Genomic DNA, 19,526 nt, shown 5'->3' on the forward strand with positions numbered 1-19,526 from the left:
GTTATTTTTGTGAAGGGAGAGATCTGTTGTCTGGTTTTATGGTTTTTTTAAAGATTTCGTGAACTCGTAGCTCACAATTTTTTGCCTGCGTGGTTATTCAGTAGCTGCAGCATCTTGCTAACAGTAAGTTCTAGGATAGTGAAAAATGCTACTTTGTGTAATGTAACTAAGAGCCATTGTTGCTGATGCTTGGGAGGAGATGAAGACGTTCTGATTACGGCATTATCAAAGATTCCAGTATTTTTCATGTAAGCAGAATGTGTCTAAGCATCAAATCTTGAAGAATGAGTAGTAGCCTTACAAAGAAAGACTGTGGGTAGTGCGCTAGTTATTGAACAAAAAGGCATTTTCTGCAGAAAAACAAACCCATTGACAATGGCAAGACAGTGATTCTTGTAGATAAAGGCAAAAATAACTTTTAGAAACAATTCTGCTATTTGCAAAGATTTTCATTTCTCTGAAACGTCTGTAAACTTTATATCCAGAATGATTTTTAATAATGGATCTGTAGGTATATATTTTAAAACCCTTGTCTCAAAGTTATTTTTTTCAGTTCATTTTTTTCCTCCGTGTGTCAGGAGTATTCTAACTTCAGTCCTCACTGATTCTGAAAACTACAGTTGTGTTCACACACCATTATTGGTGTTATTTGTCATAATTTGTTACATTCAGTAGCAACAGCAGAAATGATCTTAATACGTAGGATAATCTCCTTTATTTAGCTGATCACATTTGTAACATTCACGAACCTATATTTTCATGGTAAACTCAAAAATATACTCTTTTTCTAATCCTTTAAATATTTCAGTGTAAACAGTGGGCTTATTTTTAGGTTGAGAATCTGTTTCAGACTGAATTTTGAAGTAAATCTTATTGCTACTTAACAGTACAAAAGCCTTAAAAATATATCTTCAGATTATTTGGTGAAGTAAAAGGTCATTGTTTTTATTTTATTGTAAAAAGTGTTTTTATAAACTACCTCAAAGGTTCCGATCTATTTTTGTTTGTTCTTAATAAGTGGAAAGACAAGGCATTTTAAAATAGTTTTTCCATTGTGATGTAGTGTGACAAAATTAGCATTTTATCGTGCATACTTGCTTCTAGTTTGATATTTGTGCCATTGGTGAAAGGCACGTTCATTTCTGGGCCTTTGGTGCTTTACCGTTACAGCTCATGATATTAATCTGTCAATCTGGGATGCAGTTGTACAGCATGGTGGTCTGCGTCAGTGCTAAATTCTGAGATTAAAAGCCTGACGTTTAGAACTACATTGGGCGTATCTGCAACGGTTTTATGATATAAATGAAACTGTCTCATGTGAGCAGCTTCCTAAAAGAGGTAAATTTCATTTTTCCACAGTTCCGGGCTATTTCCACTCCTTGCCAATGCCGCTATGTCTGTCAAGCCAACATTATTGAGCCTGTATGAGATTTATTACCTCCCTTTGGGGAAAACATTGAAACCAGGTCTGCAAGGACTGTTAACTGGGATTCTGCCTGGTTTAGAGGAGGGGTCAGAATACTATGAAAGGTAAGGATACATATGTTAATAAAGGAATAGACTAATTATTTTTTCCTGCAACTTTTCATTACATACTTATTTATGGATTTTTTTTTAAAGATAAATGATACTATTTTAATTCAGTCATATTAATTGCAACTGAACATTATGGTGGAAGATTCCAAACAATAATTATGGTAAATTAACTGTTAGTTGTTCCTGATACTGAAAGGGAATTTACAGTAAATAAACTTAGCGTTATAATTCAGTTACGGAGGTATATGGCATGTTAGGAACCAGAAACGTCAGGAACCGCTTCAGTCAGGAAGCACTTCTTTACTGTGCAGGTCGTGGAGCACTGGTACAGGTTGCCCAGAGAGGTGGTGGAGTCTTCCTTGTTGGAGACCTTCAAAAGCTACCTGCACGTGGTCCTGGGCAATGTGCTCTGGGTGGCCCTGCTTGAGCAGTGGGGCTGAGCCAGATGACCTCCAGAGGGCCCTTCCAGCCTCAGCCATTCTGGGATTCTGTGAACATTCTGCTTGTTTCTTTTCATGGGTTGTCGCTGAAATTATATTTGCTGTATTAGTTATGGTTTAAGATACACGGACCAAGCTTCCATCATTAAGATTTGTGTGTTACCATATCTAAGTTATAATTAAACCACCTATGTGAGAGACAGGCAGCAATGATCCACCAATCTGTATGGATTATTAATATTTTCTAGCAGAGTGGCCTGGGAGGTAACAGCTGTTCTTACACTGACTGGGGCTATCTTGATCATAGTAGCTGGTGCATTGGTGTGGATTCTTAACATACTAATGGTTGAAGTTACACTCCACAGCTTTGAGGTTTTGGAATTGATCACGTGTTTACATATTCTTGATATTTCCATAGAATATCGCTTGGAACTTCAGAAGCTAGAATTTTACAACTTGTACATGAAGCGCAATTTAACCGTACCTCTTTCCATTTCTTTGTAGGCAGATACACCATAGTTGGCATACCAACTACAGTGGACAAGGGCTACTTCTTTGCTATGCAGTTTCCATCACCCTCCAAGGGCTGCTCAGCTTGCCTCTGAGGGCCTGTCGTACTGTGTGGAGGTGCTGCCTATGACTGGGGGAGAAGTGAGGGCGGTGAAAGCGATTGCTCTTGCTCAAACAATTGTTATGCCTTGTTATTGCCAGAAGTGCCTGGTGCAAGGCATCAGTGGGCGAAAGCTGTTTCCTTCATTCTTTTCTTCAGTAGCTGTGCTTTCCTGCTTTCTCTGTCTCTCAGCCAACAGTTGGCTTCAAGCAGCAGATGAAAAAGTTATTTGGCCCGTTGAACATAAAAAGTATGTAAGGTGAAGCTGTGGGCACGCAGAAGTGCTCTGTAAGCCAGGCTTGCTAGCTGGATCACTGTGTTTAGGCTGCATTAAGAGGTTCAGGATCAGGGCTTCTCTTAGCCACTCAAAATAAAATGTTGATCTTCCCGTAAGGCTTGATTATTAATTTATTAGAATTAGGGGTGAAGGCAAGGACTGTGATGCATGACCTAATTCAGCTGACTTGGTTTTATTCTGCAGAACAAACACGCTGTTGGAGAAGGTTGCCTCAGCTGTGGACCAGTCAGCGTTCTATAGTGCTCTCTGGGGTAGTCTGCTCACAAGCCCTGCAGTTCGCCTGCCTGGAATCACTTATGTCCTCTCCCATCTCAACAGGAAGCTTTCAATGGAAGATCAACTCTATATAATTGGCAGTGACATTGAATTAATGGTAATGTTTTACTGACAGCAGTAATGTTGGTGTTAGACTTATTTATATAATAATAATAATAATAATTTATATAAAAATCCAGAGGGGTTTAGATAACTTCCATATCCTTGAATGTAGCCTTTGGAAATAAAAAATGGACATTAATTTGTTACACCTCCAGTTAAACTGATTATTATTTTTTTGAGTATGATGAAAGTGTCGCAAAGCTGAGTTAGTGTTTCAGACCTGCTTAGGTTTGGTATAGAACTTTATCTCCATTCGTGACTTCATTTTTTTGAAAAATATTGTCTTACATTTAATATATTGTTATTTAAAGAAAGCAAAAGCTCAATATTTATACTTATATAGTTCAGGGAACCTGCTGATTATGTTTCTTCAGTGGTAAAATAACTATGTCTTCCTGTTTTATTTAATTATTCAAAATTCTAAAATAACTTTATTTCATACATTTCACCATACTTATAAGCAACTGTTCTTATTTTGAGTGTTCAGTTTTATCTACCTACTCAAAAAAGATAGAGCAAATAATTTATTTTTTGGTCCTGCTGTTACTTCAGGTGGAAGCAGTAAGCACGTCAGTGCAGGATACCAGTGTCTTAGTACAAAGGAGCACATTGGACCTTATCCTTTTTTGCTTTCCATTCCATATGAGCCAGGTAGGCTATTAATATAAGAGATACTAATGGGCAAACTCTTAAAGGTACTCTGCTTCTTAATCAGTAGCAGTATTTATACAGTGTTTATTAGTGATTCTTCTCCAAGTTTGAAGAGTCATCTATAAGAGATTCTCTTACAAGTTTGGCTCTTCTCATGTCATGATCCTCTACCCTTGTTCTGTCTAACTCGTTGTGTTAACTTCCACTTACGCATACCCAAACCCCAATATACAATATTATGTCTAATCTCTGCAGAAGCTTTTAATTTGCTCAGATTTGATTTGAAAGCAAGTCATCTGTTTATGTGCAAATGTCCGATTCTCAGCATTCAAAAGCAGTGAAAGCTAATCCTTTTAGCATAAGTGCTTCAGAACATGAAAGAATTAAAAAATAATTATGGGTTTTGGGTCAGCCCAGTGGAGCTGGAGTAATGGGAGATAAGACCTAGAAACTGTAAGGTCTATTTTTTATTTATTTTTTTAATGTATATACACAAAATTCTCACTTTGTTAGAAATTATGGAAAACCTGCACTTTCCTGTATAAAGAACTGTGTTTTTCATGTGGAAGTGTTTTTTTTCACACTTACCAGTTAGTGTAAGAATATTTTGTGTGTCCCATTTTAGGCGGTAGGATGATGAAATTATCAATACAGATTTTGTTTGGAATATTAAGACTTATACAAACCTTCAAAACAGTAACAGATGGAAGTTATTTAAAATTCTTTCCTCTGATTTTTTTTTAACTGGGTTTTAGTTGAATTTGCTTTCAAGGCTTTTGTCTAATAAAGAAAATTAAAGTACCTTGTAAGAAAAACAAGTTGCTAATGAAGTCAAGTATTTTTGCTATTTATGAAGTGTATATATATTTTTATATACTACAGAGTGTATGTCTAAATAATAATTTTTTTTTGGTTTCCTAAAAGCAAGGTTGTGTTCTTGTACTACTCTGAATTCATATATGACCATGAATTTAACAAAGCTTTAATGTACACTAAGCTGCTACCATAGAAGGAGTGCTACTTTTCATAGTTAAATTGTCTTGTTTCTAACTTCAGGCAACACGTCCAGACATGATCAGAATTTTGTCAGCAGCCCTTCATGTAGTACTGCGCAGGGATATGTCGCTCAATCGAAGGCTTTATGCATGGCTTCTGGGTAGGTTTGCGCTTTGTTTGATTTTTGGCCGAAAGTGGAATAGAGATTGTACATTCATTGGCAGTGTTTTGCTATATTGTGGAGAAAGTTGCTTGGAAAAATGAAACGCATAATTTGTGCCACAAGGAAGAAAAGCAATCTGTCTCTCTGGGCATAAATGCAGAATGTCATGCTGAAACTCCTACCTGTTATATAAATTATTTGTATGTTTTGCTATAGCAGCAGTTACGGGCTGCATTCAGGCATGCATAGACACTGAAAGGCAAGTTTTGTCTCCCTAAAACCTTACAAAGGAAAACCAGAGAACAGGCATTGTAGACCGTGACAGCTGGAGGATAACAGGACAGAAGGGATGAAAATAAAATGGAATGTTAAAATGTGTTGATATTATATTGGTAGAGGCTTGAGCATGCAAACCTTAACTTTAAGCTTCATTAAATATTTGCATGGTTGAATTAACAAATCACCGATTATTTTTCATGTCTTCCACAGGCATAAAACATTATTTCAATCCCATTTGGGGGTAAATTGGATTACTGAGAAGACAGACACTTTTACTACTACCAAATGATAGATTATCATATATTAATACAGGCTTACTCTTCTGTATGAAATCAGTTTGTAATCAGAAAAGGATGAGAGAGAAGAGCAGCTATTTAGAAGACTTCAGTAACTACCTAGGGAATATTTAGAAAATTAGATAATTTTCTAAATAAATAAAAATACTCTTATTCAGCCTTTTTCTTTTGAGAAAATGAAATCTGTGGTCACATGTAGCTGGTCTGTTACTCTTGAAAACCACTTTCAGCCCACTTTGAGAGAGAATTCAGGATCTTAGACGTGGGAGTTCCTAAGAGTGTCATAGAAACCAGAGACTGAATGGAGGGAAATGTTTTCTTTTCTGGAGGGAAGACACTTATGCTCTGCTCTTACCTTTTTTGTTTAGCTTCCTATCTCAACAGCAAATACAAATGTACTACTCAGGCTAACCAGAACCCTTCCCAGCAGCTGTAGTGTCTTTCCCAGCAGACAGATAAGACATTAGAGCCAGGTAGCTTGTGGGTGAATGGGGAAAATAAGTAGCCAGGGGACATGAGGGAGAGAACTGAAGGTACTAAGGGAGGGATGAAGTAAGCAACACTATTTTTCATGAGGGAATTGGTTTTGTTGTTGTAGAAGCTGCAGGGATTTAAAGGATTAACATGAAAAAATCTGGGCTGCTTTAGTTTTGCTGTTTTTTTCTGCAAAACTACACAGATTCGTTGTTTTTAGTACTGCATATTAAATTCACACAACTTCTTGCCAGATGGATGTCATCCATTAGATGATTAGATATATCAACTTCAGCAAAAATCTTTTCATGCTTTAATCATTTTGCAAGACCCTGACTTGCAAATTATTCATCTTTTAAAGAAAGACAGTGAAATGCACTGTCATGCTGCATGCCTACATTTTCCAATTTAGCTAAGTTTGGGGGGATTAGATACGTCTTCTGCTGTCATTGAAAAAGATATTTCATGCTTTTAAAATCACTTTTTTCTTGGTTGTGGAAGCTCCTACAGCCATTGCATGAGTGAGGTTCCCACTGAAAGATACTGGAACTTCAGAAAATAGTTTCATAATGACTCTTCCTGGTCCTGTTCTGTGAATAGTTAGTGCCTGCATTAAATACATTTTCAGAGAGACTTATTGGCATTTTGGCTTTTTCTTTTTACACTATGCTGGTTTTATATTACCATGGTATCCTACTGCTAGCACGTAGTATATGTGTAGGGGAGCCAGTTATGTTTGAAGACTCTCTGAAGTCTGATGTTCTGCACAGATTATTTGACTCTGGTGTTAGCTATTCCTTCCTATTGTTTTATAGCTGGGAGTGGTCTTAGTAACATTTTCTAGGCATAAAAATGACATTCCGTCTCTTTGAATTCTGGTTATCTTAACCATTGATAACAGTGGTTGTTTTAAGTTGCTGCTGAGCAGAATTCTCAGACTTTCCTTTTTTTTTCTTTCTTCTTTTGTCAAATCAATTGTGTGTCCTCGTTATATTATTATTGACATAGTCTTATGGGACATAGTCCTAGAGCGTCTTCTTGAAACTATAAAGTTTTTGCTGTGGTATTGAACACTTGTTTCTTTTCTGCAGGAAGTAATTTGATTAGTAGTGTTGAATAAAGTTAAACTTTGTAATTTGTGTGCAAACTGCTTGTATGGAAGTATCACTTAGTTTCCTTTATTAAACTCTCTCTAAAATCATCTTTCTCTTGCCAACACTACTTGGACATCGTCCTGGTAAGTTACCAGTGCTAATGTGTTAATTTGTAACTTAAAGAAGTTGATAAAATATTCTATTAAGAGACAAATATTTATTTGCCTTCTCTTTTGTTTGCTTGAAGGTTTTGATAACAATGGTGCCCTTATAGGACCCAGAAGTACAAGGCACAGCAATCCCGAGGAGCATGCCACTTACTATTTCAATACCTTCTCTAAGGAGATGTTAGTCCAGGTAACTATACAATATTTTATTGTGTCATATATCCTCATAAATAGATACTGAGCAAAGTTGCTGTCTTTGTCTTGCGACTTGACATTTCAACGTGACCGTTTAATTTCTGTCTTATTGTGGTATTAAGTCCTACTCTTCTAAAACCTTCTCAATGAAAAGTGTAGTAAAGATATGAGACAATGTATTTCTTTACAATAACAATATGATCAGGACATGTTAGATTTCTGCTTGTCCTATTCTTCCATGAATGCAGCATACATGGAAGATACTTGATTATAAGCCCAGCACGCTGAAGCCTTTTCTATCACATAATGGAATTGGAGAGTTTTTTTTTCTACTAATGTAGATACAGAAAATTCCTCTGTTCTGGGAATTGGAAACTTGTGATCAGATAATCTTTACTCAGAAAGCCTGTGCAAGAAGGATCTTCTTCCCCTCTAAGGAAGGGGAATGTCTTTTCTACTGTCCACTGGCAGTCAGGAATAGTCAAGCAAGTTGGCTGTCATACTGTTTGACCCTTAAAGCCTTGCTAAGTGTGCTGGGATCACCTTGTCTCAAGAACTGTGCTCCTTCTCTCACAGTAATTAAAGTATACAGACATCTTTCAAAATGCTGTCTGATCTTGAAATCAGGAAGATGTTTTCTCATTAAGGCAAATTGATAAGGTCAGGATTTTTCTGATATTCAGATAAATTGCAGTACTATGTATGGGAATTAGAGTGGGGATTCCAAGATTAGTAGCTGGCAAGAATATTTAGCCTCTTGCTACTTGAAGCTGGATATCCAGCAGAGAGCTAGCACTTCTCAGTTTTATCTGAAGTTAATGAGAACTGCTGATTTAGTGATGAGGAAGAGAACTGAATTCTCATAAAGCAAGGAACTTGCTGGCCCTCTTTACCCTATTCTTGCCTCTTCTGCTTCCCAGGGCAGATGATGAATATCTAAACCTTGAGGAGAGGTTTGGATGAGATGCAGTTTCACCCATACCATCTATACAAAATGTAGTCATCTTTTACCATTCTTTAGGCACTTGTTCTGGTTGTCCTTTTAAATCTGCCCATCTGTGTGTCTTAAGGTCATTAAAGTTTTTCTGTCTGCAAAGACTTATGGCAGTGTAAAGTTGAAACAGTCCATTTATTTTTTATTTATTTATTTTTAAGCATACAACTACTGTTACACTAGAATGGAGAGTGGCTATTTTTGACAATGGGGATGATCTATTCTTTTTTTTTTTTTGGTCTTAAAATACTTTAAGGGCATTAAAAGCAATGGTTTGGTCTAGAAGACTTAAATATATATATATATATATATATTGTTCTGTTCTGCCTTCTTCTCTAGTAATCTCTCAATGAATTGTACTCATTGAGACAAATTATTGATAGTTCTGACCTTCTAAAGACATGTTAAAGTACCGAAGACTTTCCTTTCAGGATACTGGCTGATACCACCTGAGCTGTAGCAGATATAAAAGTGGTCTGCCACGTAGGTGGGCATAGTATATGCTAGATGGACAGATTATTATTTATTCAGTCCTTAAATTCTACATGCCTTACCTTCTCAAACAATTTCTTCATTACTTTTTGTCTTCTTTTTTATTCTCAAGATTGGTATCTATTTACAGCATGTTACTGGGCATTCTCTATTTCCTTTTGTATTTTAGTATGTACCTATTAATATTTCTGTGGATCAGGATTTGATCTTACAGGCAAAGCTGAGAGAACAGTGAAGTTTGGAGAGAATGAGCTGCACTGAGATAATGGTTTCCACTACTGAGAATTTTCCCTTTATATGCAGCCTTTATTGTATCTTTCTTTCAACAGCTGTTTTCTGGTGTTCTTTTTCTTTTTCCTGTTATGCTCTTGCTCTTTGTAGGCCATGGTTGGAATATTACAAGTTAATGGACATGGAGAAGAAAGCACATTAATGCAAGACTTAAAGCCTTTTCGAATTCTTATCAGTTTGCTGGATAAGCCTGAACTAGGTAATTGTCATATTACTACTTTTATTCTTTATTTTGTCTCACATGGTTTGCTTAACTGATTTTTTTCTTTTATTGGTCAAATTGAAAAAAGCTTTCTTCTTAATGGCAGTGCTAGTACTGTCAGGTTACTGGATTTCTGGATTTTTCCAAGCTAATAATTTTATGTAGTTGTTAGATTTACCTTCATCCAACTGCCATTTCTTCTACTTTCACCACATGAAATGGGAAATTAAAGTCATAGGCAGAAATGACTGCATGTTGAAAGAAATGCTAATAGGATCTTTCTCATTTCTTTAATTGAACAGTGAATTTACAGTTTTGAGTCTCGGGTATTGCTTTTGGGAATAATCTCATTCTGCTAATATGCACATAGAATTCAGATGTATTAGCAACAAAACAATTATTTTATTGTAGCATTATCGATAAGGAAGCAAGTAATTTTTTTGTTGTTTTTTCATTTTTCCTTTCTGCTCTTTGGAGTGTTAAGATGCAATTTTTCAGCAGTTCGTAAGGGCATGGGACTGAGACAAAAGTGGATTAGGCAAAGTATTGACAACAAGTGAGACTTTTTTTCTGTAGTAACAGTTTGGGAGGTGACTGATGATTATTGAAAGTTTGTATGTCTGTCCAGAGGTTTGGGGGCAGAATAGTAAAAGCATAAAAATACAGCAATTGTAAGAGTACAACTTGAAGTGGTCTTCCTGGTAATTTGTGGTTTTTGGGGGGTCAGTAATGTTTTCAGAGGCAATGTGTGCACATGAATTTTTCTTGAAGTAAGCAAAGCTATGAGGATACTTTGAGCAAACTGACAGAAGAAGCCAGTAGGATTTCAACTTGACTCGGTGACCATACTGTCACTGAAAGTAATTCATGAGGCTAGGAGACAGCACCAGAAAACAAAGGATATTTCCAGCAGGATCAGTTTGGGAACTAATTCCAAGTTGGTTTTGGTTGTTTATTTTTTCGTCTTAAAACTCAGGATTTAGCTCAAATCTGAAGGAGGCACTATTTCAAAAAATATCGTGTAGCTTGCATCTGGAATTAAAGAAAACCTACCTCAATTTAAAAGGAAGATGCTCAAAATATTTTATCTTGTATTATTTGCATTTAAATATTTCAGGATATTTTCTGTATGATAACAGTATAAACTAGCTTCTGGGTAGGTATCCTAAAATGGTTGTTTAAAAGCTACCTTTGATTGAGAATTCATGTAGTTACATGTAATAATACCTCAAAGACAGTGTTTTGGCTTGAGCATGGTCCATGCTAACGTGCTTGCCTTGCTTTTCAACTAGATGTGCTTGTATCAAGCCACCATTGTACACATATGGACAGTGTGCTTGTGCTTTAGTATACTCCTAGTTACTGTAATTGCCTGTATGTTTCTGGAATGAAAAAAAAAAATCTGAAATTGAGGTAGCTTATGAAATTGAACAAAATGACTTACGGCTTCAGTGACCAAAGCTAGCTAATGATTTATTTAATTTCAGGTGTGGACTGTTGTGCTATTATAACTTACAAGGCTGTTGTTGCTGATATTTCTCTTTAGGCCCTGCCATCCTGGAGGATGTATTGATTGAAGTGTTTCGAACATTATATACACAGTGCAAAGCAGAACTGGAGCTTCAGGCAGAGCCTTCTTTCAACAAAGATCACACACAGCTAAGCAGGTAGACTGTGTATAATGTATTTTCCATTTGAAAAGAAATGCATCTTTCTGTTGCTGAAAGCATGCTGTATCTAGGTCATGACTGTGAAGCCTGCGAGGCTGTGACCTTGTTTTCTTCCTGATACAGGTTCCATTGATATTAATTGCAACTTCTGCGTTCACTGCAAAGGTCTGCAGGGCTCTAGGTGTTTTTTTTAACATTTAGAATGCAATCGACATTTTTTATCCATGACAAAATTGCATGTTTGATACAGCTAAGTTCAGTATTTTGTTGGTATAGATTAGTTGTGGCATTCTTTACATCTGTGTTTTTCCCACTTCCCTGCCCGTCACCACCCCCCGGGAAAAAAAAAATAAAAATGTGTGGGCTGATGAGCTTTCTTGTAGAAAAAAGTTGAAGATAGAGAGAAGTGTTAAAAGTATTTTAAGATTCGTGCTGAATACCTTAAAATACAGAGGAGAAAAGTTCAAAGCAGGGAGGGAACAACTAAGCAACTATAGGAATGATCCTGAGAAAACAGACAGGAAACCTGGGAGCCATACAGAGACACTGGTATGCAGAGCCTGCCCTACACTTAGTCCTAGAGCAACAACCATAGGGATGGAGGGAAGGTGTTTTGTCAGTGGTGACTGGCAGCAGGTAAACTTGGTGTAGTTACGTAACTTAGAAGTGAAGTCTAAAAATTTTAAATGTGTGTTTTTTCTTTTAGCAAACTGAGAGAAAACAAGAAAACAGCAGAATTGATTAAAACTGCCAATCTTCTATTTAATTCCTTTGAGCCTTATTACATGTGGGATTATATTGCTCGTTGGTTTGAAGAATGTTGTAGGTAGGTTATAATGCTCTGTATTCTTCTGTGTGTGTGTGTTTTTTTTTTTTTCTTTGCCTTTAAAGAAGTTACCCAGGGCTCTGCAGAGGGATCTGGATAGCCTGGGTAGATGCACCGAGTCCAATTGTACGACATTCAACAAGGCCAAGTGCTGGGTCCTGCACTTAGGTTGTAACAACCCCATGCGGGGTCCAGGCCTGGGGAAGAGTGGCTGCAAAACTGCTGCAAAACAGCAGAAAAGGACCTGGGGGTGCTGGTCAGCGGCCGGCTGAACATGAGCCAGCAGCGTGCCCAGGTGTAATTTCTGTTACGTGCAAATTTCTGAGTAGCAGCAGAGAATGTTAGCAAGAATGTGTTACAATTTACACAGAAGGACCGTTTTCACTGAACTATTTATAAAGCAGGATACTAGTTTTAGGAAGAAAGTTGGCTGTTTTAATGAGAGATGGTCACCTGATAGAGGTGTGGGTTGAGTACTTGTTTTAAATGTATGTCACAGAGATAATGCTGTTTGTGTTGTTGTTGTTATTTAATCTTTTGATAATTACTTGCTGTTAATGTTTTAGACTTGTTTTCTGTGATGCTCCTATTTCAAAAAAAAAAATCACTTTTTCAGTCCTGGGGATATATGTTCATGTGCTCTTCCAAAACCAAGAGAAAAGATTAGCATAATTAACTATTACTGAGAATGTGACACTGCCCTTACCACCACTCCCATGAATGAGTTGGAGAAACAAATTCCTTTGTTCATACCCTCTGTTTATAATATCTTCAGATTGCAATGTGTTTTCAGTGTGTTTGTGTTTATTCAGCAATAGCGCTCATCAAATTTTGAATTCTTGTTGATAATAAAAGAGTGCTGGCAGTTGAAGCTGAAGCGGACATTTAGAAGAGCCTATCTTGTTTTTATCTTGCGCAGCTTTAAAGCTTCATGGGCCTTTTATTTCATTTTTGGTTATCTTAAATATTTAATGCCTTGGGTATAGATCTCTTCAAAATGACTGCTTCAGGTAGTCCAGGTAGCCCTGTTCCTTTAGTTCTATCATTGGTGCCTGGGCTCATACCAGAAAATACTGCTGGAGTCACAAATGCAATTTTCTTTAGCCTGAATTTCGTTATTTTATGAACGATGTCTGTTTTACAGTGAAAGGCTGGTTGCATGCTTTCAGAAGAAGCCACAGTGGGGCAAGTGCGGTACTTAACAGAAACAGGAGAGACTCCTTATTTGTTTATAAGAATTCTCCTTCGGGTGTACAGCTTCTTATTAACTTACAGGAATGTGGTCAATGTCATGGGGAAGAGATGTCATGAAACCCTGTTTGAATTTTGCAGGAGAACATTACATGCCAGACTTCAAACTGGGCCTGGAGGTGGTAATGAGCAATCTGAGTTACCCCTGACAAATTTCTGCTTGTTAGTAGATTTTTTGTTGGATATAGTGTCTTTGGTAAGAACTGATTTATTTGTTACTAATCCTGGCATATGGTTTGTAGTCCTGGTTTTTTATGGTTTATAGACCTGGTTTATAGGCTACAGAAATATTATACCTACCTTATTAAATTTTCTTACCAAAAAGGTTACTGTCATAAATTGCTGGGTAACTTTAAAACAAATTTTGATTTCAGTGTATGATTTTTTGATGGGATAGTTGGATATTAGCAGACTTCTAATGATGCTTACACCTGAAACCTTTTTGTTTGTCCTTGATTTCTTTTCTCTAAAACTACACTGTATTAATTACAAGCAGTCTTTTGTAGTTTTATGTGCTAGTTTAGATGTGCAACTTTCTTTTAAAGCTCTTTTAAATGTTGTGATAAGATGTATCTTTCTGTTGGCATTGCTTAATGTAGCAAAGACTGTTGGAACTGTTTTTTTCTACCTGTCTTTCCTCAATTCTTTGCTTTCTCATTTCAAAGCCTACTAGAAGTATGAGAGTGCTGTGTCAGGTATGGCAATCAGCCCGTTTTCCATTTACTTATACTTACTAATGATTTGTTTTCTCATTTTTCATTCTTTAATTTGTATGTTAAGGATATTAAAATAATAGTATTATTTTTAGCCTTATTACTGTATTTTGTAATGTGTACATAGTGAACAAGATGTAAATTTCTGAAAAGTTCAATATTTATATTTGTTAGTTACCCAACTGTAAAGTTAATTTTGTAAATTTTGGGAAGGATATAGTTCTTAGTCTCACATTAAGACATTCATATTCCATTTTCCGTATGTGTAGAACACAGTTAAGCAAATGATAGGTACCACTGTTATAGCAAATAACACAAATCCCACCCTAACAGTTACAACTCATGAGCTGTTTTATTTCTTTTCTAGGAGACTTACATTGAAATACAGACAGAACACTTGCCTCAGCTGTTGCTCAGAATGATTTCTGCATTGACAAGCCACCTTCAGACTTTGCACTTGTCTGAGCTTACTGATTCTCTGAGACTCTGCTCAAAGATCCTTAGTAAGGTCCAACCTCCACTGCTGTCTGCAGGTGCAGATGGTACGCTGCAGCTTCCTAGCGGACACAGTAGCTCCATTAAAGAATGGGAAAATAAAAAGGTAACTGATTGTATTGTGCAGTGTCTTGGAAAATGATGATGTCTTGGAAAATGTCATTGAAAAATGATACTTTTGTGTGTGTGTGTGACTTTCCTTTAATGAAAAGTGGGCTTTCTAAGTCAGTGTTGGATTGCTTATAGGTCTTCATTGTATTTTGCCTAACATACAGCAAAAGGTCTTGATTCTTAAGAGTTTCTATCTATATTTAATAGTATACATATGTAAATCACTTCAGAATCAGAAAATTAGAAAACTAAAACTCCTGTTTGATATTTTAATGTACTTCAGAAGTCTGATCTCGTAGAATAACTGAACTCAGAAGAATTCTTCACCTTGGTTATGTGTGAGGAATATGTTAATTCTTCGATCACCCAATTTATATGCATCAGATGAATATCTATCAATTGTTTCACTGTCAAGTTCTTGGAATTATTCATTAAAAAAATAGAAGTTACAAACCAGCCAGCAGCTATTTCTTTTAACAATTTGTCTAACGTGTTCCAGGCAACCATGGCTTTGGAAATTATTTTAAGTGACATGCCCTGAAATCCTTGATCTCTGATGGATCCAGCTGAAGAAACTAGAGGAACATCATAGAGTGGTTTAGGTTGGAAGTGACAGTTGGAGGTCACTGCTTTGGAATTGCAGGGACAATTTCAAAGTTAGATTCTACTTTAAAGCTAGGTCAGGTTGCTCGGGATCATACCCAGCTCAGTTTTGAGTATCTACAAGGACCAAGTTCCCACAACTTCTCTGTACAGCCTGTTCATTTGCACTGTTTGGCTACATTAATAGGGTGAGGAATTTCCAAATATTTGGTTAGAATTCCCATTGTTGCAGCATGTGTTTGTTGCCTCTTGTTCTTTCACTGTGGATTTCTCAGCACACCTCCATCTTTTCAGCTAACTAACAGGAAGTCTTAGCAATAAAGACACAACCCTTAGCATTTTTTTGTCTTAAGACTGAGCAAATCCAACTCTCTCTCAGCTTTCCTTGTATGTCAAGTGCTCTTCTGACGGCCCTCCACTGAGCCACTTACTCTAGTACATCAGTGTCTATTTTGTACTAATTATCACAAACTTGGGCACAATATTCTCGATGCAGCCTTAAAACTGATGAACAGAGGGGAGTAATCTCTTCCCTTGACATACTGGCTATATGTCTGCTAATACAGTCCAGTACGTGGTTTGTATTATTCTCCAGAAGGGTCCTCTGCTGGCTCACGTTCAGCTCATCCATTAGGACTTGCACATCCTTTATGCAGGATCCTATCCTTATCCTTTCTACCCAGCTGACACCCAGCCTGTGGTGGCTTTCTTTTTTTATAAAACCTGTTTTAATTGAGTGTTTTTGCCCCTTGGACCTTCACAGGCCTTTTTATTTCAATTACAACTGACTGATGTGTGACCATAGCTTTTACTAAAAGAGAACAAAATTAATTCCTTTGTTTCTAGTCTCTTGTGCAGTGTAATTCAAAAGATAGTGTCACCTATTATTTCTTCGCATACTTTTTACTATGTATTAACACAGGAAACAGTGAAAACTATCCCAAATAAATTTTAGTTTTGATTCTTACTCTGCCTCTGGTAAAGCAAGATGTAATGTGCTATATACAGAACAATGTTTGTTTTTATTTATTTACAAAAAAAAATTCTCAGATCTTTAGATTATGCTTGAATAACAGCACGCATTTGAGATTAAGACATTAGACAGCAGACGGAACTTCTGGGCTGGCTGGATCTCGGGCAACATCTGCTGTCACTGTTAAAACAGCTTGGTGAGAAGTCTGTAGGCATGTACTTCACATGCATATACTCCCCCTGATCCATGCACTGCTGTTTGAGCTGCATTCACCTCATACCAGCAAGCAGAGGCTGTGTCAATGGTTACCGGGAGACTATGGGAGGTTAGAGCAGCACAGAAAGCCGCTGTGAATTCCTTTTTTAGTAGGAATCATTCATCAGTTATGCGCATGTTCAGCATAGGTATAGGCACTTTTTAGATTTTAATGATGTAATATCTAATGTAATTATTTACTTGTGCAGTGCGATTTTCAAAAGTGTCAACAGGGAAGTGTATACTTTTCTACACATAAGTTTTCCTGTTCTTCTTTCCTGACATCTCCTTTTACCTCGTTTGCCTGCAGACATTTTTTACTCTGTTACGATTGCAGCAGTTTTCTGATTAACAGATAATTATCTTTTCCCTTTGTAGAAGCGCATGCTAAAATCTAGTGTTAAAACAATCTTGCTGGCTAAAATGACTATAAGTAACATCGTTTAGTGTTCTGCTTCATGGTGGAAGTGAGGGCGTTCCATTGGTGTATGAATATCTTGGTTTATGATGCTGTATTAAATACCTTTTCATATGCATTTCAGAATTCTTTAAATATTATTGCTGTTAACATTTCATTCCTATCATGATCATGTCTATTTTTAACTAAAGTATTCTGCTTGTTAAACAGTGTTTTTTAATTGTTTTTATTGTTTGGTCTGTCAAGCTTACTGAAAGAGCTTGTAAAAGAAAAATGCAAATATTATTTTTGCATAAAATGTGTTTATATGAATAGATTTAAAACCATGGGATAAAATTGTTGCTTTCAAATGGAGAAGTAGATAAATGATTTCTTACTAGTAAATAACCCATTTTAAATGGTCATTAAACTTTTATCTCAATTAGGTGCCATCAGCTTCACTTGACAATCCTAATGATGTGTTTGAAGATGGTGAAAATCCTCCAAGCAGCCGATCGTCAGAAAGTGGATTCACCGAGTTTGTGCAATACCAGGCAGATACAACCGATGACATTGACAGGGCACTGAACGAAGGTCACGGTGCACCTGGCATTCCGATTATAGGTAGCACATCCTCAGAGACTGAGACGGCATCAACTGTGGGATCTGAGGAAACCATTGTACAGCCTCCTTCCGTAGTAACGCAGGGGACAGCAACTCGAAGTGGGAAAACGATACAAAAGACTGCAATGCAGTGCTGTTTGGAGTACGTCCAACAGTTTTTAACCAGATTTATCAACTTGTATATCATTCAGAATAATTCCTTTTCTCAGCCCTTAGGGACAGAGCTTCCAGTAGACCCCAGTAGAGATCAAGGACAGACCGCAAAATGGGATAGAGAATTGCATGGCGATGCTAAGGCAAAGAAAATAAACAAGAAAAAAACACCAAAAGAATACCTTCCTGCCTTTATTGCTGCTTGTCAGCTCTATCTTGAATGTTCAAGCTTTCCTGTTTACATTGCTGAGGGAAACCGTACTTCAGAATTACATCCTGGGAAGCCTGAAGTTGGTAAGCTGAACCCTTTGTTCTTCACTTTTAAAGTACTTGTTTTCAAAACACTTTTAAAGTAATGGTATTAATGATGTGTTTGTGTTGCAGCTTGCCATTCCTCTTAGAAATATATTTTTTACTCTTCATCAATTAGTTTGCTTTTTGAAAACTACACTATTTCTTCAGAGGTTTCCTCAAGAACAATGCTGACATGAGGTTCAACATTTATATCTGTCACACCAATATTAGTTAATTATAGAGACTGAAGCCTGAGAGTAGAATTTAGACCTTTAGATGTTCCTCTTTACTATATGGAATGTTTTGTTAATAATATAGCTTTGTCATACTTGATGTCAGCTGTTGCTAGTACAAAACATGTTTTTAGCTTCATTTTAGTAGTTTTGGACTGATGTGCATTTTGATTACTTTGTGGAGTATATGGAAATATAAGATTCTGACCACTAAAAGTCATACCGGAAAAGAAATTAATTAATTTTACTTCGCTTCTGTTAAAGGTTAAGTAGTTGTTTCCTTAAGGGACAGTTTCATGAACAGTTCTTCTAACCACAATTGCATTATGTGCAATAAAAAGGAAAATGGAAGTGGTGGGTTTTGTTAATGTGTTCACAGGTGGGTGTCTCCCTGCAGATACAGGAACACGATTAAACTGTTGACAGTTTGGGATTACTGTAGAAGTGTGACTTTTTGATGGATGATCCTTTTGGCAGTTTGTAAATTCTTCCATTTACGGTTCTAATTCTGGTTCTTCTTCTGGTCTGTCACTTGACAGTTGTATTAAAATGATGTTGCGGTGAATAAGTTTGAAGTGTGCACAAAATTAGAATTACAAGAATTTTGGCTTTGGTCACGTTTTTTCTTGGAATCTTCATATTGGCAGCTTTTTGTTCTTATCGATAACTTTTAAAAGCTGTTAGCACCTCTTGGAGGATGATAGATTTTGTGGTTTGGTGTTTCTCTGTTTTGTTTTTTTGAAACAGATTTTGATTTAATGTGATTTCTTCTGTTCCTGTAGTCTTCAAGATGAATTATCTATGCCTTAGCCAGGAGCAGATTGTATCTATAACTTTGTGAGATCCAAAAATATCAAGTATCTGTCAGCTGAAGGCAATTTGGTTACAGTTGTTTATTAACTAGAGGTATTGCAATGCTCAAGGGGTTCTACCTTTTGTTAAAGATCTAAGACAGGTTATCATCTATAACGTGACCCTGAAATACTTAATTTATGATTTTTTCAAACACTAGCAGCCTCAAATGAGTGTTATATCAGATAACTGAGAAAGTTTGAAAATATCAGCTGTCTGCTTATTACTTTTCTGTGGATTTAACACTTTGGATCATCACTGCCTTCTGATCTCCAAAGCAAAAAGCTGGTAGAGCTTGAGTAATAATGTGTTCTCGTGAAGGTAGCGATTCTAGGAATCGCATTCACTTTGCTAAATGTCTTATATTTGCTTTGCTTATTTGGCATCTGAATTTTCCCATTTGCAGTTTATTAAACAGTTTGAGGAATAAGCATGAACTGTAGGTGGTTGGAGTCAGCTGGAAGGGTTTTATTTCAGAAGTGAACATGCGTTGTACCCAGTGGCAGGGCAGACAAGAACA

At 36.7% G+C, this 19,526-nt stretch overlaps 1 protein-coding gene across 1 annotated transcript in view; it reads left to right on the forward strand.

Annotated features, from left to right (window-relative positions):
* The window catches only part of DOP1A (DOP1 leucine zipper like protein A), a 63,877-nt gene that overhangs the window by 12,335 nt on the left and 32,016 nt on the right, over positions 1-19,526 (forward strand). Inside the window, 12 exon segments of the mRNA XM_040554031.1 lie at positions 1,360-1,530; positions 3,068-3,257; positions 3,815-3,913; positions 4,970-5,069; positions 7,463-7,572; positions 9,445-9,553; positions 11,103-11,223; positions 11,933-12,052; positions 13,385-13,499; positions 13,969-13,998; positions 14,384-14,617; positions 17,297-17,921. Coding sequence (XP_040409965.1) covers positions 1,360-1,530; positions 3,068-3,257; positions 3,815-3,913; positions 4,970-5,069; positions 7,463-7,572; positions 9,445-9,553; positions 11,103-11,223; positions 11,933-12,052; positions 13,385-13,499; positions 13,969-13,998; positions 14,384-14,617; positions 17,297-17,921 — 2,024 coding nt within the window.

This window comes from Cygnus olor, chromosome 3, assembly GCF_009769625.2.
Source record: "Cygnus olor isolate bCygOlo1 chromosome 3, bCygOlo1.pri.v2, whole genome shotgun sequence".
Taxonomy (NCBI): Eukaryota; Metazoa; Chordata; class Aves; order Anseriformes; family Anatidae; genus Cygnus; species Cygnus olor.